This window comes from Muscardinus avellanarius (genome assembly GCF_963383645.1).
Source record: "Muscardinus avellanarius genome assembly, chromosome: X".
In the NCBI taxonomy this organism is placed as follows: Eukaryota; Metazoa; Chordata; class Mammalia; order Rodentia; family Gliridae; genus Muscardinus; species Muscardinus avellanarius.
Window position 1 is genome coordinate 51,497,425 of NC_137792.1, and position 26,308 is coordinate 51,523,732.

Sequence of the window (26,308 nt, forward strand, 5' to 3'; positions counted from 1 at the left end):
GGGGCATGTTTATTAAATTGATGGCTGCTGTCCACATGCAGGAATTGGCATTAGCATGTGAAGTCTGTCCTGCTCCCTGAGCTCTGAGCCACTTCTTGGCTTGAGTACGTACGTCCTTCATGTGGATATCAGCCATCAGCTAAATGAACATGCCTCTCAACCCAGGCCCTCTCTTACCAGGGGAATGGGGGATGGGGGAATCCAAGAAGGATTACCTGCTGATACTCCTTTGCCTCTTCCCCTGGGCCATGATACTACCCCAGGATGACCCAGCCAAGAGTTATCCATGCCCCAAAGCCAAAGTCAGATGGCCAAGGAAAAAGTTGTCATTCAAGTCCCTAGTCCCTAGCAAATTATCGTCCTCAAATAGCCAATGGCCCCTTTTCTTTTTTTCCCCTTCTTTCTCTTTGGTACTGCAGATTGAGTCCAGGGGTGTTCTACCTCTGAGCCACACACCCCAGCCCTGTTTTATTTTGTATTTTGAAACAGGATCTCACTAAGTTGCAGAAAGCCTCGCTAAATTACTGAGGTTGTCCTTAAACTTGCGATTTTCCTGTATCAGCCTTCCCAGTACTGGGTACAGATGTGTGCCATGCACAGCTCAATGCCTCCCTTTTCCTGGTCTTTAGCCTGGGACCTGGGATCAGAAAGAAGGGCTCAGATCTGGAAGTGAGGAGTCCTGGGGGCCAGGCCAACTGTCTCTATTGTCTCTATCAGCCCTCGCTTACTGGCCAGCTCCTCTTGGTTCCTCCATCTGTAAAGATAGAGGCAGGGAGAGCTTTGCTGGAAAGTTCTTCCTTATACCAAGCCCTATCTTCTGCACTGGAAATGCTTAGGGACCAGCCCATGGCTGGGACTAGAGGTACAATAGGGACAAGCATTGGCCTAGACCTCCCTGCTGCCCTGCACCCTCCCCACATCTTCCTTCCCTCTTGGGCCCATGCCTATTCCCAATGTGCCCAGGACCTGCATCCTCAGGGACTGCCGACCTTGGTCCCTCTCCTCTCCTCTTATATCCTCAATTGCTCCTCCTAGGCAACCTCAGAGACTCTCAACCTAAGAAACAAGATCAACAGAGAGAATCCCCCTCTCCCTGCCCCCCAGCCCAGCCTCTCCCTTTCCCCATGTACTCATGCACTTTCTCTTGGCATCTGCCTAGGCCCTCCTCAGCCTTTAGTCCCCTCCCACCCCAGCTACCGACTGTCACCAGGCCCTTCCTCTGAGGACCCTGCAGCTGCCTGCCCCTCCTCCCTTGGCCTCTTGGCCATCCCACTCATTGCCCACTGTCCCTCCTGCTACATTTGGTACAGCTGTCACAGCCTCCTCTAGGACAACTCTTTGGCCTGGCCCAGAAGCAAAGGCCCCTCTGACTGGGCCATGGACCCCCCTCTCTTCTTCTTACTCCCACTCTCCCTGGTTGAGACCATAGCCCCTTTCCCCAAGGCTCTGAGGGCCACCATGACCATATCCACCTATGGCCTCATGGCAGGCTAAAAAAATGCCCTCAAAGATCTGTCCGTGTCCTCACCTCTAAAACTGAAATGTGACCTTACTTGAAAATAGGGTCTGAGCTGGGTGTGGTGGCGCATGCTCATAATCCCAGTATTTGGGAGGCTGAGACAGGAGGATCTGGGTTCATGGATGGCCTCAGCTACTTAGTGAGGCCCTTTGCAATTCAGTGAGACCCTGTTTTAAAAAATATAGAATAAAAAATAGGGCTGGGGGTATAGCTCAGAGGTAGAATTCTGAACATCCCCAGTACTGCAAAAAAAAAAAAAAAAAGAAAAGAAAAAAAGAAAAGAATATAAGGTCTTTGCAAATATGATTAAGTTAAGGCTCATGAGATGGGGAGGTTATCAAGTAGGCCCTGTATGCAATGACAAGTGTCTTCATAAGAGAGGCAGAGGGAGAGTTCACACGTGCATACAAGGAGTAGGGAACCGTGTGACATTGGAAGCTCCGTGATATAGCAGAGGAACTAAGGAACACCTGAAGTCACTAGAAGTGAAATAGATGAGACAGACCTTCCCCTAGACCTTCAGGGGGAGCACCTTGACTTTGAACTCCAGGACCTAAATGTTGTGAAAAAATAATCTATTGCCAGAAGCCACTCATCTGTGATTCTTTGTCACAGCAGCCCCAAGACACCCATACAAACCCAACCTGGGCCACTGAGAAGCTCTACCCTGCAGAGCCCTGCCCACTGCACACCTCTTCCCCCATCCCACCCCTCCTGCTTGGCCTGGATGTACTTCACTCCCAGAAGCTCTGGTTGGCTATGGGGGGGGGGTGGCATGTGTACACACAATGGCTCTTTGAGCACTGCTCTTGCCCACAAGGCTCCAGGCTCAGCAGCCAGCTCAGGTCATAGCTCCCTGCCCAGGCCACCCCTCAAACAGTGAGCACAAGTGCTTTTCAGTAACCAGGTGTCCTTGGGAACTCCAGGGCCCTAGGAAGTCTGTGCCTTTCCCAGAAGCTGAGGGAAATGAGGGCTTTCCCCTGGTGATGGTACACATGTCCTTAATGGAAAAGATTTTTAACCTCTTCCTGTGCCCCCTCCCCTCCTGACATTAGGGCCTATGGCCCATGTAGCAGAACACAGAGCCTGGTAGCTGGGAGGTAGTAGTAGAGGAATACCTTCCATGAGTTTTCAGAGCAGCCTGGTTGCCTGGGCTCCCAAGCCCTCCAGCTGCCCCCTCAAGGAGGGGCCATCTCTGGAGGGGCCCTGCCACCTTCCCTGGCCCTGGCCTGGGATTGCCTGGCTGGCTGCCCCTGTGACAAGCTCCAACTTGTCTAAACCCAAGCAGTGGATTCAGCTTAGGTTCCAGCTAGGCCCCACAGCACCCAGGAGGCACCTGACCTGCAGTAAATGCCTGGAAATATCCCCTAGCCCAACTCTGTGCCCCTCCCAAGGCCACTCCTTCGAGGCCAGCCTTTCACAACAACCCTCCCCAAGTGAGCCACTCCCATGATGCTCTTTGCTAGGAGTGTGTTGTATGCATGTTAAGGCATGCTTATGTCCGCATACATGTGAGTTTGTGTATTTCTTTCTGTGTGCTCATGTGCATATGTGTTTTTCTGTGTATACATATGCATGTGTTTGCATAGGTTTGTATGTGCATGTGTTTTATGTTTGTGTGAATGTGTGTTCATGTGCATGTGTTAGTATCTGTGTGTTTACATGAATTTGCATGTGCGCATTACATGTTTCTTTATGTACATGTATTTGTGTATGTGTGCATGTGTCTTTGTATACATGTATTTATGCTTGTGTCTTTCTATGATGTGTTCATGTGGAGATGTGTGGTCATGCGTGTTGGCACGCACACGTGTCCATACGTTTGTGTGCATGTGTGTGAGTCCACATGTTTTCTGTGTGTTTGTACATGCATAGGTATATGTGTAAACATCCACATGTGTCATGACACCTGCCCCAAGTTGAGGCTATACCTGCTGCTTCCACCTAAATATTGCCGCCGCCATCAGGTGGTATTCCTCCTGACCACTGTGCTGTCACAACCAATCCAGTGCTTCTGGCTAAAACCACAGCACCTCATCCTTTCACTCCAGATCCAATCTGTCCTCAAGTCCAGGGGTTCCTACTCAAGCAAACTTGGGCTGGAACTTATCCTCTGTGTGCCATCTTTCCTGCCCCGTGGCTCAGAGCATGTTATCCCAGTGCTCTGTAGTTTTGCCACCCTGGAACTTCTTGAGACTGCAACTGGGGCTCAGAGCATAACCCTACTTTCCAAATATGAATGTGGGGGTCGCTAGCATGCAGAGATAACCTTAATATTACTGCGAGTTTTTTATAAATCATTATTATTATCTAATAGCTTTTAAAAAATTTTTGATACTGGGGATTGAACCAAGGGAGTGCCCTCAGCCCTTTTTGTTTTTATTTTGAAACAGGGTCTCAATAAGTTATTACGCACTGGCCTCCAACCTGCGATCCTCATCTCTTAGTATCCCAAGTGCTAGGATTACAGGTGTGTGCCACCATGCCCGGCTAATAGTTTGCGACACATTTCATAGTAGAATGAGTCTAAGGAATTAATCTTCACACTGTAGTCAAGACCAAGTTCTCTGAGAATGGAGCCCACCTTTCCACCACCACCCACAAGGCCTGCCCACTTCTGTGCCCCTGCCTGGGTAGTTCATGGCCTCTGGTTCCACTCTTCTGACACTTGCCCCCCAAAGCTTATCATGGCCCCACAACCTACCATACCCCTGAGTTGGGACAGGCAGAGGATGGGCTTGGTGAAGTTTCATGAAATGAGAGGAAGACGGGAAAGGAAGGGTGACCAGACAGGGAAGAGGGCAGGAAGAGAAGACAGAGAGCCCAGGGGCCATGTCAGACCCACATCGCAGACCATGAGCCCCAGACACACCCATAGAGAGATGGGCTGAAGCCTCCATCTTGGCATCTCTGCCATATCCTGGTGCTGGCTGCCCCTGCTCCCCACCATCGAGGAGACTTGACGGAGGCCCTGGCTCCTGGCCCTCAGCCAGCGCCCTTGCCCGGTGCATGCCCAGCTCAGCAGAGATTGCCGAGCTGTGGAGCACATGCCCCAGAATAGTGCTATGATGCTGCCGGGTGACATTCTATCGCTGGGCCACCACGCTGAGTGGCGCCGCCCGTCCCAAAAAGGAGAAACCTGGGGACGCAGGCGCCTCTGATGCTAGGCCAGACTGTGCAAGGAGCCACATGTAGCGCTTTTGAGCTCTGCCTGTTTCAGGCTGTCACTCACATGCACCCTGTTTGCTATTTTTGTCAGCTGGCTGCCCTGGGCTACCCAGGAAACCCCAGATCCCACCAGCTGAGCAGGAGGCCCCTCATGCAGGCTTAGCCTGGGCCACCTCAGCCCACTGGGCTTGCCTCCAAGCAGGCATTGCTCTGGAGACTATCCCTTTCCAGGGCAGTCTTGTGTCTCCAGTGAACAGGCTTCCCCAGCCCTGAGCTGGCTCTTCTCTCAGGATCCAGAGCCCTCACATTGTAACCTGCACTTGGCTCTCCTGGCTCCCAGTGAGCACTTTGGGAGTGCTGGTAGAATCAGGCCAGCATGGCTCGGGGGAGGGGCCAGCACACTGACCTGACTCCATGGGCCCAGTCCCCTCTGCCACTTCCCAAGCATTACCTCGGGTGCTGCACACAGGCCAGACCACAGCCAGGACTTAGCCTTATTCTGAGTCCCCACCCCCAACTCTATTGAGACAGGGAGGCAGGGTGCCTCTTGGATATTCAGGCTTCCCTCCTGACGGGAAGGGGCCCCACAGCCAGCAGGTGCTCGACAAATGCTTGTTCTACTTTGGGTGGGGGGGCAGTGTCATCTTGGTCATAGCCTGTTTCTAGAACCTGGCCCAAGGATGGCTGAGAAGGTGGAAGCTGCCAGCCCTGGCCCTTGTGCCCCAGCACCTGGGGATTTCTTTTCCAGCCTTGGAGCTGAGGGTAACAGGGACCCTTCTTTGAGGGCAGGGGCAGCAATGAAGAGGAAGCACAGGGGCTCAGGGAGGGGATGGAGAGGCAAAGCCTGGGAGCTGGCTGAAGGTAGTCCCTCATGCCTCTGATGTCCCCTTGGTTCCAGCGCCATCCTAGGAACACTGCCACACAGAGCTGTATTGCATGGTGTTTCTTTAATTGAAAGACAATCAACCTCAGAAGCAGCCCTCCTTGAGCTAGGTGTGACTGCACACAGCCCCCACCACAGCAGGGACCAGGAGGTGAGAGGGAAGGGACCCAGCCATTATGGGGTGAGGGTGGGAGCCAATGAAAACCGGTGCTCAGAACTCTGGTGCCATGGTGGGCCTTTTCTGGGGAAATCTATGCAGGGTTCTGGGCCTTCACCTTCCAGGCTCTTCCAGGATTGGGGTAAAGACTTGGACAAGACAGCCAAGGAGGCAGCTGCTCCCAGAGAGTCAGTCAGTGTGTGGGGGGGGTCCAGAAAGATGGTAGGGGATAGGTCACTGAGCACAGAAAGAAGAAAAACGTCAGGAAACAGCATAGGCTGAGAGAGAAAACTGCTCCATGTGCCAGTAGAGCAAAGTGGCCCAAATAGGCCATGAACTTGATGAAGTGGGGGCACTGGAGGCTAAGTGCAGCAGATGGGGCCTAGAAGAACTGGAAGACTAAAAGGAGATGAGAAGAAGAGAAATACAAGCATGGACCGTGTGTTGGCCATGGCAGAGTCCATTGTTCCTATCCTCCTAACCCCTCCCACCCCACACACCTATAAATCGATTTCCTAGGGCTAGAGCATTGGACGATTGGGTTTCAGAGTGAACAAGAAAAAAGTTTTGTAGGGGCACCTCTGAGTAACCACAGTGGGTGAGCAGGGCAGCTCTGAAGCTTAGGGGGCAGGTGATGGGGTCAGGACCTATATCCACCTGCATGCTTGGGAGCCAGGGAGAGGCTGCAATGGGACCAAAGGTGGGGACCTTTACTTCTTCACTTTGCCTTCCCCTCTGGGATGTCTGTCTGTGTTCCCCAAATACCCCCACCAAGGCCACCATAGTGACCACCACTGCATCTACTTCTTGTAGTTGCCAAACTGGATGGCTAGACGATCGGTGACGCAGCGGAAGGTGGCTGGCTGCACCTCCCAGTATGGCACAGGGTTGTTGAAGAGGCTGATGCCATTGTAGTAGGCCCGCTTGACCCCGAAGCCCACAGGACAGAAGTCGTTGACGCCCACCTTGGTGATGTTGTTGGAATGCAGATACACCACCTAGGGGCATAGGGACATGGTTGAGGCTAGAGGTCAGAGATCAGTCCTCCCCCACCTGTTCCAGCCTGAGCAGGTGTTGTGGGTCGAAGGCCAAATTGATGGCAGATACAAAAGGGATCCAGGCCCACCTCTATGCCAGTCCCACTGGTTGCTTCCTGGGCATTGGTTTCATTGTAGTTATAGACATACTTCCTTTTGGGAGCTATTTTGGGAGTCCCCCATATTTGGAAAGAAGAAACTAAAGTTTGGGTATATTAGGTGAGTGCTAGTCAGGATTAGGGCACTGACATGTGACAAGGGACCAGGATAAGGGGCTCAGCTGGAATGTGTGGGAGATGGGGGACACTTGGGGGATGAACTGAGGGTATCATAGGGATTGTGTTTGGTAGAGTGAGGCTGTAGGAAGCAAACGCTGATTATGGCATGACAGCCACACAATAAAGTTGACTGACACCTTAGGCTCACAGAGTTCCCTTGGTTCTTTCTCTGCTTTCCCTGGGCTCCAGGTCTTCCCCCCAGGGAAGCATCCTTTCACTCTAGAGACCCGTGGGGCAGGGGAGGAGAAAAAGTCTTCAGGATGCCCTCCTCTTCCTCCAGTTCTTTGTGGTGCTTGCCCTCTAGCAGCATCCCCCCTCCATCCCCAAAGCTGCTCTCTTGGGGAGAAGCAGAAGGGATTAAGTGAGGCCCAGGAGGTTGAATTAAGAGCCCTATGTTGGCGGAGAGGTCACTGGCCGCTAGAGGGCGAGCTTGGCCCAAACTGGGCTCAGTTGGAGAGCTGATAAGGATGGCGGTGCTTCTACCACAGGAAATGGAGCTGAGGAAGAGAATGAAGCTCAGGGCAGGGCTAGACAAGAATGTGTTAGCCCATGTGATTGGAAGCCAAGCCAGGGATGGAGGGCATGGTCTCAGTACAGAGTATTGGCACTGAGGGAAGGAGAATGAGTACTGTTTCTTTCTAGAAGAAGGAATGGGACCCAGAGAGAAGTGAGTAGCCAGCTGTATGGCCAGGTCCTGTCCTTTTCCTATATCCTGGAACCCTGAAAAGGACAAGCAGAGAGCCAAAGGACAGCTCTGGGGCGCAGGCCACATCTCCCAGACCCAGTCTTAGAGAAGCTGATGCCTGAGGGCTGCCCACACCAGTCCCTCACCTGGAGGAGCTTGAGATCCGGGAGGCCAGCGGGGACCCTGGACAGCTTGTTGTTGTCCAAGTGCAGTTCCCGCAGAGTGGGCAGAAAACTCAGGCTCCCATTCTCGATCATCCGGATCTGGTTGTGGCCCAGGCCCAGCCTGCAGACAGGCAAATGAAAGGTTCTCATGAGCTGGAGGGGAGAAGCACCGTGGGATGGGGCACTGGAAGACTCAGGCGCCACCCCTCACCCAGCCTGCTATCCCAGCCCCACCTGTACAGCTTGGAGTAGCGAAGCAGGTCCTCGAGCTCGATTGCCTGGATTTTGTTGTGGTCTAGATGGAGTTCATTTAAGGTCTCGGGAAGATCTGTCCACAAAAAGGGGTGCTCAGAAGTGAATGCCAGTGTGGCAGGGAAGTGGTGGAGTAGGAACCCTCTCTCAGCCTCAGGTGAGGGGAGGGCTCTTCTGAGTTCTACCTCAAGCAGACTAGGTGGGTTTCAACTCTACCCCATCTGCGAGGCAGGGTACAAAGAAAAAAGGGCTACTTTCCTACCTTTGGGGATGCCGGTGAGCTTGGCCTCTGAAATGCGCAGGTAGTTGAGCTTGAGGCCATCAAATGCTCCAGGTTCAAAGCCACTGTTCTCCAGGGGGTTCCCGCCCATCTCTAGGAGAGAGTCCCTTTCAGCTCTGGAGCCAGTGGGTGATATCCCAAATACCACCATGTTCTGTACGTTACTGGGCTCAGGCTTGCCTGATGGGCCCTGATAATTTCTGGCTCTCTACTTCCTCCTCAAGGCAGTTCCATGAATTTATTTGGCTGAATGTAAACTCCCAGTGTTCCAGAACACCAACCCCGAGGACCTTTAGCCCTGACTTTGGTCTCTGGTGGCAGGGAAGCAAGAGAAAAGGAAGGTGACCCAGACATGATGACAGGGCCCCCAGAAGCTGCATATCTCCTCTGGCTGGCCATGGCAGCCCACACTGCCTGAGCCCTTCTCCATTTTCTGCCAGCCCAGTCATCCTGCATATTCTTTTGGCCATGGTGATCACCCAAATTGAGGATTTGTTGAGAAATGGCACCTTTTTCTTTTTTGAGGCACTGAGGATTGAACCCAGAGGCATTCTACACACTTCCATCCCTATTTTATTTTATTTTATTTTTTTGGAAATAGGGTCTCACTATATTGTGGAGTACCTTGATAAATTCTGAAGCTGTCCTCCAACCTGCCATCCTTCTGTCTTGGCCACCCAAATCCTGGGATTACAGGCCTGTGCCATCACATCCGACCTGCCTGACTTTTTTTCCAATACTGGAGCTTGAACCCAGGGACATTCTACCTCTGAGCTACACCCTAGCCCTATTTTTATCCTTTATATTGAAACAGAATCTCACTAAGTTGAGGAGGGCCTCACAAAGTAGCTGAGGCTGGCCACAAACCTGGAATCCTCCTAATCCTCTCAGCCTCCCAAGTACTTGGATTACAAGCATGCGCCACCACACCCGGCTTGCCTGACTTTCTTTAGACAGTTTTCAATACTTTTTTTTAAGTTGAGCCTTTAAAGATACTACAAGTCTTCCTTTCCCTTTCCCTGAGATAAGTGTCTGAAATGGTCTGTGAGATCTATTGAGTTCCTCAATGATTGTGCTGTTCAGCCCAGGACCCAGCCACTCTGGCTAGGGCCTCTTCTTCATTTCCTTATGCCTTTCTGCAACCAGCAGGGTGGGACGGTCATGGGCAGGGGCTGCACTTACCAATGCAGTTCATGTTCCGGAGTCCACTGAACACACCCTTGGGCACTTTGCGGATGCGGTTGTCATGGATGCGCAGCTCCACCAGGGAGTTGGGTAGGTTGGGAGGGATCTCTACCAGGTGGTTCTTGGAGATGTAGAGCTTCTGCAGCTTCCGCAAGGGGCTGAAAGCCTTCTCATGGATTTTGGAGATCTTGTTGTTCACCAGGACAAGGGCCTGAGGCAAGGCAGCCAGAGGAGTTAAAGTCCCCCAGCACCCTGCCCCACATCCCCTTTCCTGCCTTCCTCTTCCTCTGCCTCTCCCGATCTTGCCACTGATGGCATTTGAGAGATGTTTGAACCGGGCTCAGTCTCAAGGAGGTCAGTCTGTGTTCATGGACATAGTGCCCAGCTCCAAACCCTGGCAGCACCATTACTGCCTAACACAGCCTGCTGTTTCACTGTACCTCAGTTTCCCCATTTGCATGCTGGCTATAATGAAATCTTTCTGTGTTGCTATAGGAACCAATAAGATAATGATGTTTTAGCCAAAAAGCTGAGCTGGGTGATCTTGTTCTGCCCCACACCTGTAACCCATGACCCTGGGAGATCCCACCATAGCTGACTGTGGACTTCACTTAGGACTCCATGGGTCCCCAGGCTCCTCTGACACCTGAGTGTATATGTGCATCCCATTCCATTGCAGATCTCCCAACTCCTCCCCGCTCCTCAGAAGGGGCGAGGTGGAAGAGGCTTACATAGAGGTGCTGAAGGCCCTTGAAGTCGTCCTTGCGGAGTTCAGAGATATCGTTGTTCTGCAGGTCCAGCAGTGTGGTATCAGGCGAGATTTCCTTGGGCACAGTCTTCAGACCTGGGGACCAGCACCATCACCAACATGAATACGAGGCTGCCTGCCCTGCTAGCATCACCAGTGTGAAAGGGTAGAGACACACACAGGGATACTGGCACAAACACAAAGACTGCTTGCTACTTCACTTACTGGCAGACAGATGGCAGGATACCCTCACACACTCACATCCCCCAATCTGCTCGGGCTCTCTGTCTCCCCATCCCGTTCTGTGCACACCCATTCCACAGGATGGACATAGACCCTACAGGCATGCTCCCCCAAGCCTGACTGATCAGAGACTGACCCAGGTCAGAGCACTGAACAACCCGTAGGTGGCAGTGGCAGCCAAAAGGACACATGGCGCTGAAGGTGGGTGTGAGGGAGTCCAGGTCCGGGGCTCCTGAGGTTGTGTCGGCTCCTGAAGCTTCCTCATCGTTCATCAGGAGCAGTCCATCATCCAGGGTGAAGTCCCAGAAACCCTTCTGCTCAAAGGGCAGGGCCTGGCTCAGGGCCAGCAGAGCTGCGAGGAGCCACAGGGGCTGCATGGTAGACGTGCCTGGAGCCAAGGGTGAGGAGGGGCCATCCATCAATACCGCTCCCACCCTTTGGGCCCCAGCCTGACAGTCTCTCTAGCACCAGAAGCTTGTGTGCAGTGTACATGTGGGCACCATGTCACCTATCCCTTACCAGGGACAGACAGACCTGGGAAGGAGGTGGTAGAGGGAGAGAGCATGAGTAAGAGGCACCAGATAGGATGGAAGTTCATGTTGGCCAGGGGGCATCTCTTTCCACTCCCCCCCCTTCCAGGCAGGCCAGGTTTTACCAGGCAATTCAATGCCTTTGTAATCTGCCAATCTGTGGCCCCCACCTGCCCCTGAGTGAGCTGAGCCTGCCTTGGGGTGGTAGGCCAGTGAGGCCAAGTGAGAGGCAGAGGGAGAATCCAGCTGTCTGCCCTGAAGGCTGCTCTGGCCAATCCCTTGAGAGAATTTGGGTTTCTGGGCTATCAGACATGATGAGTTAGTTTAGGTGACCATGAGTCATCTCCTTTCCCACCTCCAGCCCTTATACCATGCTCATATTTCTCAGAGAAGATCTGGAGACTGAGACCTGGGTGATGAGCTGGAGAAAGAGGGGCATCCTCCAATGCCATGGGCAGCTCTGAGCACACTGTCCTCCCTCCCCTCTGCTCCCCAGGACCATGTCCCACAGAGCCTGAGGCTCCCAGATTGGCCCTTGCCCTCCCTTTTGTGCCCGTGGTTCATGCATTCTGGAGAGGTCCCCAAAAGAAGCAGGCTGCTGCCAGGGAGGCAGGGCAGGGTCAGGCTTGTCTAGAGGCCCCCCAGGCTGAGGTAGTGGGTTGGGGGTGGAGAAGCTGCCCTGCCCAAGCCTGCCTGCCCTCAGCACCCACATCTGCCTGCCTCTTCTCCTTCCATCAGACACTACCCCTAACCAGGGGCCAGCCCACACTACAGGCCAGGACATACCCCATGGGAAAAGGTCCAGCCACCCCACTCATCCTGACTCCCAGCCAGAGCCCAGGTTGCAAACTGGCCTCCTTCTCCCCATCTGTTCAATGGGAATAAACATGTTAGCCCTGCTTGCCTCCTAGGCTAGGATGTCTGTGGACAGGAAGTCCAGCTGGGCACGAGGTGCCACTTGCCCATAGCCCCAGCCCAAGGAGGCCCTCACCTGGGACCTTAGTAGAGCCAGATAATCCTGCTGTGCCGACCACTGGATGTAAAGGTATAAGGACACCATAGGGGAGCTGCTTTCCAGGGGGGCTTGGGCTGGCTGCTGGGGGGGCTGCTACTTTGGAATCCTTGCCACCAGCAGGCCAGGGGCCTTCCAGCCTGGCTAGGTCTGGACACAAGCACTACCCATCAGCTGCATGGATCCCAGGAGAGTTGGGGCAGAGGTCCTCCCTGCCAGCCCCACCATATTCCTTGAGCATTCTGAGCATCCACGGGCACACATTCCCCTGAGGGCTCACATGGCTTGCCTTGGCCTTCACCTGTGGACAGAGGAGCCTGTGGGGAGGTCAGAGTTGTAGCTGTTGGTGGGAGGAGGAAGAGAAAATCCAAGAGTTCACTCATTTTCCCTCTCAGGTGGAGAATTGCGCTTGGTGCTGACCCATGGGGTCACAGGAAGCTCCCACTGGAGGAGCAACTCCTCAAGATGTTGCAGTCACATCCTGGGGCCTGTCAGCTCCAGGTTGGCCCAACAGGCCCCGAGGACCCCCCCAAAAGTTTCTAGCCCCACAATAGATAGAAAGACAGGGTGCTTGCCTACCTAAATGGTCTTGTCCTTCTTCCCTCAGTTTGCAGCTGAGGGCCAGCCCCTGGCCCAGGTGCAGGACAGAGAGCTGGGAGTGGAGTGGGAGCAGTAGGAGACAGCAGGAAGGGGAGGTGGAAGGCAGGAGAGAGCAAGATGGAATGGGAGAGAGGGAGGAGCTGTCCCCGCCCCTCCCCACCATCCCTGCCAAAGCCTCTACCACCCAGGGGGATGAGTCAGGGCTGGAAAGCCCAGCGCAGCCCTGGAAGGATCTGGGACCCAGTCCACCTGGACAAGTGGGGGAAGGGAGGTCAAGCCTAGGGAGGCAGCACAGAAAGGCTCATGCAGGCAGCTGGTCCCCTTCCAGCCTCCAGGGCTGGGGAGGGCAGAGGAGCAGGGGAAAATTGACCTATGGCCAACCTGGAGCCCCCAAATCCACACAGTGGTATAGATATCTCCACTAGGCACCCCTGCCCCTGGGGAAGGAGTCACCTCAGAGGCCCTATGCTTCTTCCCTGACACTTGGGTACAGGTCTCTCCACCAGGGGAGAGGATACATAGGCACCCTGGACTATTGATCATCAGGGTCCCAGGTGGGCTCATGGAACCAGTAGGGGGCACAGAGGCACTAGAGGAAGTTTGCCAGTTCAGAACAGTTGTGCTGTTGTTTTCCTCAAGGGGCTGAGGGAAGGGTACAAAGAAAAACCCAGCTCTCTGCTCCTTGATTGAATCTCTTACTCCAAGGGCTGAAAGGCTAAGAGCTTGGGGGCCCCATGACAGAGGCAGGACAAGGCTTGGTCAGTTTTCCATGGCGCATGGCTGAAGAAGTGGGGGGCAGACAGGTTTCCCAATACAACTCTCATTTTGCTCTAGAAAACTGGCACCAGACTCAGTGCTCAGATCTCTGCAGAGAAGGGGGCAGGCCAAACACTGAGCCTGCAGAGGTGACAAGGGACCCCCACAGAGCCAGGGGAGCTCAAGAGTACATAATTAGCATTCCCATTTTCTGGATGAAAAAACTGAGGCCTCAAGAGAGGAACTGATTTATCTCAAGTTACTCAGCTCACTTGGCATGGGACTGAGTCCAGCTCTGGCAATTCCAGGTACTGAACCTTCAGCCCAGGGACAGCCCTGCCCCTCAGCCATAGGTGGGGGTGGCTGGTGGAGGGTCTGGGCCTGGCTGGCTCACAAGTAGGTAATGCAGAGAGCCTGGGGGAGGAATCTCTGAGTTTGGGAGGTGCTGTGGATAGACTGGGATGCTTCACTTCTCCCCACACTAAGGTCCCCCTCCCCCGTGGCGTTCTGTGGCAGGGGACTTTAGCCTAGGAAGCAGGAGTCTCTCATGGGAAAAACAGAGACCTATGGAAAGTCACTCCCATCACCTCTTGTCCCCAGCTCGGGCCTCAGTTTCTCTTGGTTGGCCTCCCAAGGCACATCCTTAAGCCCTGTCAAAGTGTGCTCTGAGCTCATTGGCTAGCACCTCCTCGGAGCTAAGGAAAGAAGTGGTCATGGTGATGACCGCAGGTGTGAGTGAAGGAAGGGGCTGGGTTTCCTGGCGCCCACACCACCTCCCCAATAGGGCCCTCCTTGTCTGCCCTGCTGAACGCCAGTGCAGTCCCCTGTGCAGGTTTGCTCCAGGTTGCAGCCAAACAAGACGTGCTGGCAGGCTCTGAGAACACGCAGAGGCTGTGCCAGGCATTCAGGCCAGGCCAAGGGTGGTGGGAGCAGGGCTTGAGGTCTGGCTGGCCCTGGGAGCTTGCTTGCAGATGTGTGGTTGGAAGCTGCCAAGGAGCAGACGCCAAGCGCAGTCTCCGCAGCCTCAGCCTGGGGCACCCAGCTCTGCCGAGCAGCCCAACTTGAACTCTGATGCACACGCTGCCCTCCCCCGGCCCTGCTGGGCCCCTAGGACTGCCTGGATGGAGAGGGGCAAGAGGGAGACAGAAGACATTTGGGCCTCATTTTTCCCTCCCCTCTGGCCACTGAGTCCCTCTGGGCTCAGCTTCAACCAGCAGGCTGAAACATGGCCTGTCCCTTGTTGCTGTCCTAGGCCATAGCCCACTGGCCTCTGCACTAGCCAGCTCCAGCCTCCACTTGAGTGTTGACCTGAGAAAAGGGGTGTTTGCTGCCTATGGGCCTGCCAAAGGCCATGTGTATACATACATATAGAGGTTGGGGCTAGAGGAGGACCCTGAGCCCCATATCATCTGTGCCATGACCATCACCTCAGTGTGCCCTTTATGTTGCAGGAGTGCAGGTGCCCAAGCAGATTTGAGGGACAAACTGGACCCATATGTAAGGTTCAGAGATTGTAAAGTGCACCAGGATGGTGTCCAGGTGGCTGGATGCATCCAAGAGAACCTTCTCTCCCCTGCCCACACCCTGAAAAAAAAACTCTGCGAAAGAGTCAAGTAGCAGATGACCCTGGTCAGCTGAGGCAGTCCTCATTTTCTTGGTCACTGCACCTGGGCCACATTCCCTCCCACCTCCTTCCATTCGTTGAAGAAACTTGGGCTCCTATTTACTGCGTGCTAGGATCTTCCAAAGCTCAGTGCAGGGAATTCAAATAATTCCTTTGCCTAGCCACCCCTCCCGCCATTGACCAAAAGAATAAAGCTGCTGGGCATGTTGGTGCAGGCCTGAGATAGGAGGGCTGCAGGTTTGAGGCCAGCCTCAGCAGCTTAGCAAGACCCTGTTTCAAAATAAAAATAAAGTGCTGAAAGTGTAGCACAGAGGCAGAATGTCCCTGGGTTCAATCCCCAGTACAAAGAATGAGAAGGAAAAAGAGAAAGAAGCCATATTTTTAATACTTCATGGCTTGGAAGGAGTAAACTGAGGCTCAGAGAGTTTTCTCAAAAGTCTTGGCCAAGGCCACACAGTGAGAAAAGAGACTCCACTGTCTCTCTCCACTATCCAGGACTCTACTCTCTATCTGTATACCTGCCCTTCCAAGCCTACTTCTGGAGAAGAAGAATGGCCAGTCCCTTCTCTTCTTGAATCTAGGGTTTCCTGCAGCCCCTCTCCTATACTAGGTCCCCTCAGGGGCTCCAGTAGGGTGAGAACCAATGCTCTTCAGCCAGCCAAAGAGGCCCAGGAACCTGCCCATCTTCAAGTCTCTCAGGCTTCTGGGGCTTCTGTGGATGTGTGCCTCCTTGCAGCCAGGCAGCCCCTAAAACCCATGGAAGGCAATCAAAGCCAAACAGTGATTCAGACTTCGAAAGGATTAAAGTGGCCCCAGTGACAGGGCTGCCAGCCCCAGCCTGATTCTGCCTGCCACCCCTCCTTCAAGTGAGACTGTTGACAAAATCCTTGCCCTGTCAGGCCCTGGCCAAATGACTCCCCAAATACCAGTAGTGGTGGGGAGAAAGCAGCAGCAAGTTCAAGAGTCACCCAGAGTCCTGGATGGGGAGCCTACAACCTCTCCAAGCCCTGCCCCTTGCCCTCCTGCTCAGCCTAGGTTAGTGCGTCTGTTGATCTGGGAGGTGAGGAGGTGAGGGTGCGTTGGACTTGGAGGGGTTGGTAGAAGGAGGCTGGGTAGAATCTCAGGTCCCTAAACCTGAGAGATGAGCTACCACACTCAGGGGACCCAGCCAGGAGCAAAGAGACCTCCCCAGACTGCAAATAGAGCAGAGCAAGTGGGAAGCAGGGGGTGTGTTCTGCAGTATCTGGAGATGCTGAGGCTGGTGAGCTCAGGATAGAAGGCCATCCCAGGAGCTGCTCCCACAGCAATTGGGAGTGGAGGAAGAAAGCAAATGGCAGTGGCTACGGGGATCAGGGGGCACCTGGATTCCCAGAGGTATCCAAGGGGGTCCTGGGCCATTCTGGCTGTGGGAAATGGGGAAAATGCACAGCCTCCATCCCCTAGAGCAGGTGGCCCAACGAGGCCCACATCTTCCCCCACAGAACCCTGGGAAGCTGGTTCTTTCTGGAAGGCCTGAAAAGGGCCTGGATAGAGGGCAGGTCTGAGCCACGATCCCCCAGTAAGCCCCCCCCCCACTATCCTTGTGAGATTTTCAGAAAGAGTTCTCGTGGGGGGCCAAGGTGTGGTGTGGCTCCTTACTACCCAGCCCAGTGTCTAAGCATAAAGTCCCTGGTGTGGGTGCAACATGGATGGCCCTGCTGATCCAAGGATGGGCAGAGCCGGAGCCCGCAGAACCCCAGGTTGGTCCACCTCCAGAAGGAACCTGTGCTAGAGCTGGTATCCAAGGAGAGCCTCCACTCCTCAGCCCCTCAGTGTGAGCAAGACGTCCTCTACCACCCAGAGGCCTTGGGGTATACAAGGAGGCCCTGCTGCCAGGACTCTGGGGATGTGGTGGCCAGCCTGGAAGTTGGGGGCAGAAGAGATTGAGGCAACAGATGAAGTGTAAGAGGAGTGGTGGTGGGTGTGGGAAGGGCTGTGGTGGGCTTAGGAAGCAGAAAGACTGGAGTAAAGTCTTTTCCCTACCCAACCCCACCCCCGCACAAGGTGCCAAGAAATTAGAAGTCCTCTGGGGAAGCTTCCAGATGTAAACTCTCAAGTGTGGCCTCATTCCAAACTTCTCCTCTGGCGACTTGACGCTGTCACTAGAAGGGCCACTCTATGGTCTTGTTTGACTATGGAATGTTGATAAAGGAAACTTTCTTGTCTTGAAAATATCCCTTTTCCTCCCATCCTTCCGTCTTCTCTATCCTCCAACAGCCCAGGGCTGCTGGAGAGACAGAGGAGAGGCTTGCGCCAATGCTTGCAAGTCATTTTATGTGATGGTCAGGGGGGGCACTCTTCCTTTCCTGGTCCCTAAAACTAACCAGTGCAGACTCCCTATCCAACAGGACTCTGGTCCCAGATCCAGGAAGGGTGCAGAAGTGGGAGAGTTAGTGCCCACTGCAACCCAGGTCCTTGGGGCTGGAAGGCAGGCCAATGTGCAGGTGATCAGGGAGGTCAGGCTGCCACACCCAGCTGGTCACAGGCGCTGTCTCTGCTCCCTGGCTCAGAGCCTGTTCCCACTGCTCAGCCCCAGCGGCTTGGAGGTAGCACTGTGTCTTCCTGTCAATATACCCACACTAGCCTACCTTCAAAGTCTCACCCACACCGCTCCACAGCAGCTATACATGGGCATGTTTCCCATGAAGATAGCTCTGCCCACTCCCACAGGACCCTTCCTGGTACCTAGGGTCCTCAGCTTGTCTCAGTCCAATTAGCACTGTGGGGCAGAGAATGAGATGGATGGAGGCAAAGAGACATGAGATTCCTGAGCTGTCTGGGTGGCCAGGAGAGCTGACCTGCCTTCGAGGACTGTTGGAGAGCATCCCTGTCCTGAGGGAGAGGTGTCCCGCCCTCCCCACCAGGGCTCTGAGGTCACCTCTTCTGGGCACATGGGCATGGGCACCTGGCCCCACCCATGGAGCAGTGAAGGGCACTCTCATCCCCAGACCTTCCAGAGCACTTGGTGGACACCTGAATAACTGTTCTCTTTTGCTCCATCCTCTGGGTTCCTTGGCAGACCTTTCCAGGAACCCAAGTCAGGTCTGCCCTGGGGAATATGGCACGGTTGCCTGATTTTCTCTCCTCCCCCTCTTCCTCTACCCATTCTGAATCCCAATTCAAGAGGTTTCTGGGGACAGGCAGAGTGGAGGCACCCAGGCAGCCCCACTCAGGGCCTCTGCGGTAGACTCACACCTCACCCAGGGAAAGTAGAAGCAAGGTACCTGGGATGTGCCTGGAAAACAAAATCTCCCAGCCGGCCCACGCCAAGGACTAGCCCTGGGCGGAGGGTGGGGGCTGCTCCCGGTACTGAGCATGGTGGGTGCCTTGGGTCCTCTTCAACCAGGCCAGCCACAAAGCCGAGAGTGAGGCTAAGCAAACAGCAAGGTTGGCACGAGTGGAGTGTGCCTGGGCGGCTGGTAGTGTTGGGGTGTCGACCATCCAGTTATGCCTCAGAGATGCTCTGGACAGCAGCCAAAGGAAAGCACCACCCTTTTCCCAGAGGCAGCAAGACAAGAGAGGGATGGAGCCCAGCCGCTGCTGAGGTCAGAGGAAGAGGGAAAGGGAGTGGTGGGAGGAAAGCGACTGGAGGAGGGAGGGGAGAAGGGACTGAAGCAAAGAGGGGCAAGGACCAAGGGGGCCACGGGATGGCGACGAAGGGGCACTGTTGAGGAGCTTGCGGTGAGGGCACCCTGGAGATGGGACAGGGCAGCGGGGCTGCAGCTGGGGACGGCAGGACCACGGGCTAGGACATCAGGGGCAGGGATGAGAAAGTGAGGGTGCCCTGAGGCCAGTGGGCAGATAGTGAGGACAGTATGGGGCTGTCGTGGGGGGCTCAAGGGCCTTACCTGGGGAGGGGAAGCAGCCAGGTGCAGGCTGGCTAGTTGGCGGGCTGGGCTGTGTGGCCGGCTATCTGTAAGTCTGTCTGTCCCTCGGGCAGGGCCGACTGAGAGCAGCTGCTCACTCCTGGGCAGTTGGTGGAGAGAGGGAGACAGAGGCGGTGGGAGGGAGGCTAAAGGCTGGGCGGGCGGGCCGACTGACATGGGGAGGGGACACGGGGAGGGGGCGGGGAGGGAAGTCAGGAGGGAGGGGGCTGGTGGCCCAGAGAGGGAGGGAGCGTGGTGGGAGGGAGGGGGCAGGCTTCCCGCCCCCCTGGCAGCTTGAAAGGGAGCAATTTTCTTGTAGACGGCTGGGCTAGCTGCACCCCTCCCTCTTGACCCCCCAGCCCCCGCCCAGGCACACTGTGTAAGGACACACACTCTCATAAAGACCCTTGGCGTTTCTGGGCAGGCAAGGCCTCAGAGTCAAACTTTCCACTGCCCGGATGGGGACACTGAGGTGCATGCTGGCACCCTGCCAGGCAGAGGAAAGTGAGAGGGCAGAAATTGGGAGGGGGGTGAGGGGGAGGTGGCCTCAGATTGCCAGACCAGTGAGTGGCCCCTGGGATTCTGTCCTGAGCATGCCCAGAACCTCCTGCAGTAGCCTAGGCAGACACAAGGTGGTAGTTTCTCTGGGATCAGAGGGGTAACTGTTGTGGATTTCTGGAAGGGCTTGATCTAGATTCCCAAGTGCTCTGGATGCCCTCCCTCCCACCCAGTCTTTTCTCCCTTAAAAAGAGGCAACAGAGCCAGGTGTTATGGCTTCATGCCTGTCATCCCGATACTTCAGAGGCTGATATAGGAGGATCACAGGTTCAAAAACAGTCTCAGCAACTTAAACACTGTTTCAAAATTTAAAAATAAGGACCTGAGTGTGGTAGCACACACCTGTAATTCTAGTACTTGGGAGGCTGAGACAGGAGGATCACAGGTTTGAGGCCAGTCTCAGCAACTTAGCAATATCTTTAGCAATGTAATGAGACTCTATCTCAAAATAAAAAAAAATGGCTGGAGCTGTGGCTAGGAGGTAGAATGCCTGTGGGTTTAAGCTCTACTATGAAAAACAAAAGTAAGTGCCCTGTCTCAACTAACACCCTTCCCTCAGCTGGAGTATCCTGACGTTTTCATCATTCGCAGTTTAATCTTGTTTTACCCTTTATGATCCATTTCTGATGTCACCACCACCTCCCAGGGAATTGTCTTGGTGGCCCTGGTCCTGGGTGAGCTTGTCTACCCTGAGGCCTTGGAGAAGTTGAGAGTCAGGAGAAGCTGATTCAGAGAGGAGGAGCCCAGCGACTCATCCTTCTTGCTCAATCACTGTAGAATGTGATAACCACTCGGTGGGGGGGGGCACTTCCTCTGGTCACTCTCGGGGGCTAATTGGGTAAGCCACCCAAGCCTTGGCCACTTCCTGAGGGCCAAAGTGAGTCCAGCTCTGCCTTCATGTAGAGCCCCAGTCCAGCACCCAGTACAGTATCTCGCCCTGTTCAATGAGGGCACATTCCTCTCCTTCCAGAGCAGCTTCCAAGAAACAAGCCTGAAACCCAAGCAGAGAATGACCTGGGACCTGCAGACTTGCAAAAGGAGAGTCAGGACTAGATGACTGCATGTGAGAGTACAGGCTCAGAGTGGCAGGTATGAGGACTGATGGTCTTTGCCTACCTGAGTGCTGTCACTCAGCCACGGAGTAGGGTCTCCAAGGTCCTGGGCCTGGGACAGACATTCCCACAGGGCCTTGCCTGATGCCAGCACAGGCTAAGGACCCAGCTGTAGTGCCATGTGTAAGAAGCTTCTCAAATGGGCCACGAAGAGAGAAGTGGGAAAAGCAGGGTCTGGGCTGGCAGCCCTGGGTTCCTCTCATTTTCATGGTCAGGACACAGAGAAGAGCGCACTTGCCCCTGCAGACCTGCGTTCTTGGTCTATCTGGTAGTTTGTGTGGTTTACATTTATTTTTTTCAGTGCTGGAGATGGACTTTAGGGCCCTGCATATGCTAAGCAAGCACTCTACCTCTGAGCCATCCCCAGCATTGCACTTTCTGTAGACATGTTCAAACATTTCTGAAGGTAGAAAGAGCAATGTTGTAGATGCTCTGAAGTCTTGTGGAGCGTCAATGTTTCCCACTCATAGCCACATTTGCATCTCTACTCCCCCTGCAAAACATATACACAGTGGACCTGGCCTCAGGTATCTATTCCATGCTAAATATGTCAGCAGAGTCAGCAAAGGCCGAAGAGGGTCCAAGCATGTATGGGGCAAGCTCAGTAGGGGGCAAAGGACCACCCTAGGTCTTTCTGCTCCTGTTCCTATGAAGTATCCAGAAGAAGCCCATCCAGACAGACAGAAAAAGCAGATGCATGGAAACAGGAGGATAGAGGAGTGACAACTAAGGGCATGGGTTTTCTTTTTGAGGTAATGCAATTGTTCTTGAAGTTTCCATAAATCTGGGGGTCCCTTTCTCTCTCTCTCTCTCTCTCTCTCTCTCTCTCTCTCTCTCTCTCTCTCTCAGTGGGGTGTGTGTGTGTGTGTGTGTGTGTGTGTGTGTGTGTGTGTGTGTACTACTGGGGATTAAAGCCAGAGGCATTCTACCACTGAGCTATGTTCCCAGTCCTTTTAAAAATTAATCTATTTATTTTTATTTTGAAACAAGGTCTTGCTAAATTGCTCAGTCTGGCCTTGAACTTGTGATCCTCCTGCATCAGCCTCCTGAGTCTCTGTATTTATAGAAGTATGCCACTGAACCAGGGTAATAAAGCTGAGGGGAAGATTGTTCAGTTTGGTACTGGGGACTGAACCCAGGGACTTTCTACCTCTGAGCTACATCCCCAGACCTTTTTTATTTTTTTATTTTGAAGCAGGGTCTTGCCAAGTTGCTGAAAGTCTTGCTAAGTTCTGTGGCTGACTTCAAATCTGAAGTCTTCCTATCTCAGCCTTCCAAGTACTGGGATTATAGGTGTGTGCCACCATGTCCAACTCTGTTTTTAATTTATTATTTATTTATTTTGGTGCTGGTGACTGAATCAACGAGCATTCTACCTCTGAGCTATATGCCTAGACCTATTTTATTTATTTTTTATTTTGAAACAGAGTCTCAGTTGCCAAGAGTCTTACTAAATTGCTAAGGCTGACCTCAAATCTCTGATCCACCTGCCTTAGCCTCCCAAGTACTGGGTTTACAGCGGTGTGCCACCATGCCTGGCTCTATTGTTTAAATAAGAAAAAAAGATATTTCCACTGCCTGATATGCCTGTACCTGAGTCCCGTATAAATATGGCACCACAAGGCCTCGTCTTACCCTGTTCTGGGGGCTGCAAACCCAGGAGCTATTCCTCAGGGCCTCGGACTCCTCCAGGAGCCCTGATAGGGATAAAATGGCTCTGAAGATAGTGGAGGAGGGACAGTGGGAAGCCAGGAGGAAGCTACCATTATCCCCTCTGGGGATTCATCAGGCTGGGCTCTGAGTGCATTGAGGGAAGAACAGGGGACAAGAGCTCTTTCCACACATAGCACGTAAGGCTCAGAAGGACTCTGAAGGACCTCCTGAAGGGAGTGTGAGCAGACCCTTAGGGAAGGACATTGCCTTGCAAAGGTAGGCAGCCACTAGGAGGAGACCCGGGCAGTGGGCAGAAGGCTGAGTGGGGCCAGGCTGTTCCTGGGGAGATGTGGGAGTGACATTTGGGGATAGCCTGCATAGGGCTGGGGGGCACCTTGGGGTTCTTCCTGGCATTTGGAGGATGTGTTGGGGGCAATACTTCCATAAATACGGTTTTTGTGTCTGTGGTTTGCAGTCTGCAATAAGCTATAACTGCATGCCCGGCCCAGGGCCCACTGAGTCACTCAGCCTGGCCCTCTAATTTGGGGGCCACTCCCAGACCAGCCAGGCAGCACCTCGGTCCGTGGACCTGCCCTCTCCCTTCTCCAGGCCTGGGCTGCAGCAGGAACAACCTGGATCCTAGCTGAGAAAGCACTGGAAACAGCCATCCTTGCTAGCTAGCTGTTAGCAGAGTGGAGCCACACCTCCTGCCCTCTGGCTTCCAGGGCTGGAAGGAGACAGGGGAGGGCAGCATGGGGGGCAAGGCAGGAAGGAAGAGCAGGCATTTCCTGAGGCCAATATGTACAGCTGTCTTCATTCCCCAGGAATCAGAGGCTAGGGCATGAACCGGAGGAGGCGGGGGGGCTGAATTTCCTCGGCCTGGACCCTGTGACTCTGGTGCCAGACAGGTCCCCAAAGCCCCACTGGCACTAGTCTGCCTCAACTTGCCTGCCCCTCAGCCCAGGAATCCTCTTTTCTTGCCACCCAGAGCCAAGGACTGGGCCCTTAGACTGTAGAAAGAGGAGCCTGGCTCCTGAGACAGGCCTACAAAGCTGCCCTGAGACAGCTGCTGCCCCCATACTTGCTGTGCACAGCACCCAGGCCACACTGCTCACTGCCTGCTCTGAGAGTCAGCCTTCCCGGCCTTCAAGAACTGCTCCCAGGCTGCCCAGGGAATAGTGCAGGGCCAGTTGGGGGGGTGCAGGGCTGCAGAAGAACCCAAGTGTAAGGGAAGGAGGGGGCTAGGAGGAAGGGAGCTGAGTGGAGGGGAGGCCCCCTCTCCCTGGCAGGGGAATCTCAGTCTGTGTGGGGAAGGACCGGCATCAGCTGTAGCCTGTCCCCCTGCAGCTGGCTTGCAGCTGTCTGGGCCTTGGCTTCAAAGCTAGAGGGAGGAGGCCCAGAGAGAAGCAGGGCACCCAGAGGGCAGGCTGTGAACCCTCTGGTCCCCTTTGGACATAAAATGCTGGCTTTCAGTGTGAGTCCCTGGAAGCTGGGCTCCAGCTTGGGAGCCTAGGAGGTTGCCTGGTGTTCAGATCCTTTATGTAGTAAGCCCCCTGCAGAGCTCCCCACTGGAGCTCCAGACCACCCAGTTGTTTGTCTCACAAATCTCTGGCATCTGGAGAGAGGGATCCCCTGGGCCTGGGCTTCAGGGGCCCTCTGCCCACCCCCGTCTGGGGCTGTTCCTGGCTTCCCTTTGTCCTGCTCTCTGAATATATATGGCCAACTCCCTTGTGAGTGGCAGCTTCTCAAACCCTGGCTAAGTGGTTGACTCTTTCACATTTCTTCTGATACTATGAAGGCAAAGGCCAGAAAGACAGAGGGGAGAAATGGGAAGTATTGGGGAGCTACAGTGAACTAGTCCAGACAGGCAATGGCCCTGTCCCCATGGAGTGTGCATGTTCTTAGAATATGAACAAGGCCATCCCCAAAGAAGCAAGAAGGTGACTGAATGGAATGAGTGCATGCGCCTGATCAAGGGGCTAGGAGGGCTTGCCAAGGGGGAGGTTATGTCCAGGAGCTGCCTTTCAGCTCTCCCTCAGGTACTGGCCCAGAGATGGGAGGCTCTCCCATGTGATCATCCTCATGCCTCAGCCTCCAGGATAGATGCTTCAGCCGGAGATGTCACAGGTACATCAAGGCCACTCGAGCCAGTGACCCCGCCCAGAGTGCCCCTGAGTTCACACCTTACTGCAGTGGCTGCATCCTTGCCTGCTGTCCATGCCCTCAGCAGTGAACAGAGGCAGTGAGTGCCAGACCCATGGCCTTCTGAGAGCAGCACCACTGTACTCTGGTAGCCTTTCCTCGAGTGATAACCAGGAGCCCCCAGAAGGCTCTGGGGACCCTCTGGGTACAGAAGGCAGAATTCATGCCAAGAGTGGCTGCAGTAGTGGCAGTGAGTCGAGCCTCCACTGGCTGGCAGCTTCCCAATGCTGATGGTCCAGGCGTGGCTGCTGAAAGCTGGCACTCTCCATGCCAGGAGCTTTTTTTGACCTTCCCCTGAGGATATAATCACACAGCGTCGCTCCACTATGGGCCACCAGGGCTGTAATTTCAGGGCCCAAAGGGGGCTCCTTAGAGGACTGGCCTGCATCTAGCTATCTTTAGAGGCATGGTCTGGGGCGTGGCCAGAGAAGGGAAAGTGGACAGGGGCTGTGCCATAGCATCTGTGGAAGGTCTTCGAAGCCAAGGAGTGAGAGGAAGATTGGGAGGCACCCCAGGACTTTGGGCAAGGCCAGACTCCAGGAGCACTGGCCACTTCTGCCTGCAGCCTGCAGGCCAACAGGCTTGAGCAGGGGCAGGGATGGGTGGGGCCTGGGTCCCATCCTGAGTGCTGACTCTAGTCTGGAGCAATCTTTGGTCCAGGTGTCCAGCCAAGTCTAGTACCTAGCCTGAAGGTAGCATAGCCCAACATCTTCCACATTGTCCTTGTGTGGCTACCTTGGCATCAGCTGTTATGGGAGTCGGGGGTGCTGGGTCACAGGGAACTGCACATTGGACACTCCTTCTTGGGCCTACTTCTTCTGAAGGAGGGCACTTGAGCAAAGCTTGCTGGGGAGTGGGGCAAGAAGCAGGATATGAGGCATAGAACACTGTGGGGAAGGCTGGGAAGGACTCTGCAATTGGGGCCCAGAAGAAGGGGAGCAGAGATGCAAAGTCCTGCTGAGGTCCCCAGCAGGAGACACAGACTGAGCCCCAAGGAGCATGTGGCTTCCTGTTCCCATTTTCTTTTGGGTGGTTTAATAAGGATTGAACCCAGGGACATTTTACCTCTGAGTTATACTCCCAGCTCAGCCCCCTTCTCATTAAGTTACTGAGAGTCTTACTAAGTTGCTGAGGCTGACCTCAAACCTCCTGCTCTCTCAGCCTCCCAAGTACTGGAATTACAGGCCTTTGACACCACACCTGGTATCCCTGTTCACACTTTCCACTCCTTGAACTGGTTAGCCTTATGGGTACCCTTCTCAGTCCCCACTGTCCTTAACATCAGTCCAACTCCTATCATCTTGGTACCCCCATTTCAATCTGGGGGCCAATGAATACTTCCTTTCCTGCCACTTGACCCATTTATCACCATGGATGTTACTACCACACCCCTCAGAGGCCAAGCATGTTGGGGTTACTGACTGCACTGAACACACTGCTGTAACCCTCAGAGCTGGCATCTCCCCCAAGAGGAATGCAGTAACCACCTGCCTGACAAAGGTCTGCCAGAGAGGTGGACACACCTGAAGGGCTGAAGCAGGCAGTGGGTCCCCAGTCTTGCTACCACTTGCTCCCTGGGTTGGGGCTTTGTCTGGGGATGTCCCTTGCAGTCCCAGCCTGGATTCTGGTGGCTGGCTGCTGATCAGCACCTCTATCTTCCTTACAAGACTGAAGATCCCCAACTTCCAGCTCCTGGAACACCCCTGCCCTGAGCTCCTAGCTCCCTTGGGAAATCTGCTGGACTGCAGAGAGCACCT

The 26,308-nt window shown here is 54.3% G+C and overlaps 1 protein-coding gene across 1 annotated transcript; it reads right to left on the reverse strand.

The window, feature by feature from the left end:
* Positions 1 to 6,527: 6,527 nt before the first annotated feature.
* Positions 6,528 to 10,976, reverse strand: BGN (biglycan; the record flags this gene model as incomplete). The annotated part of the gene is made up of 7 exons (XM_080718663.1): positions 6,528 to 6,725; positions 7,874 to 8,012; positions 8,126 to 8,219; positions 8,406 to 8,516; positions 9,606 to 9,819; positions 10,340 to 10,452; positions 10,736 to 10,976. The coding sequence occupies 7 exons, from the start codon at positions 10,974 to 10,976 to the stop codon at positions 6,528 to 6,530; spliced, it is 1,110 nt and encodes a 369-aa protein (XP_080574789.1).
* Positions 10,977 to 26,308: the final 15,332 nt, after the last annotated feature.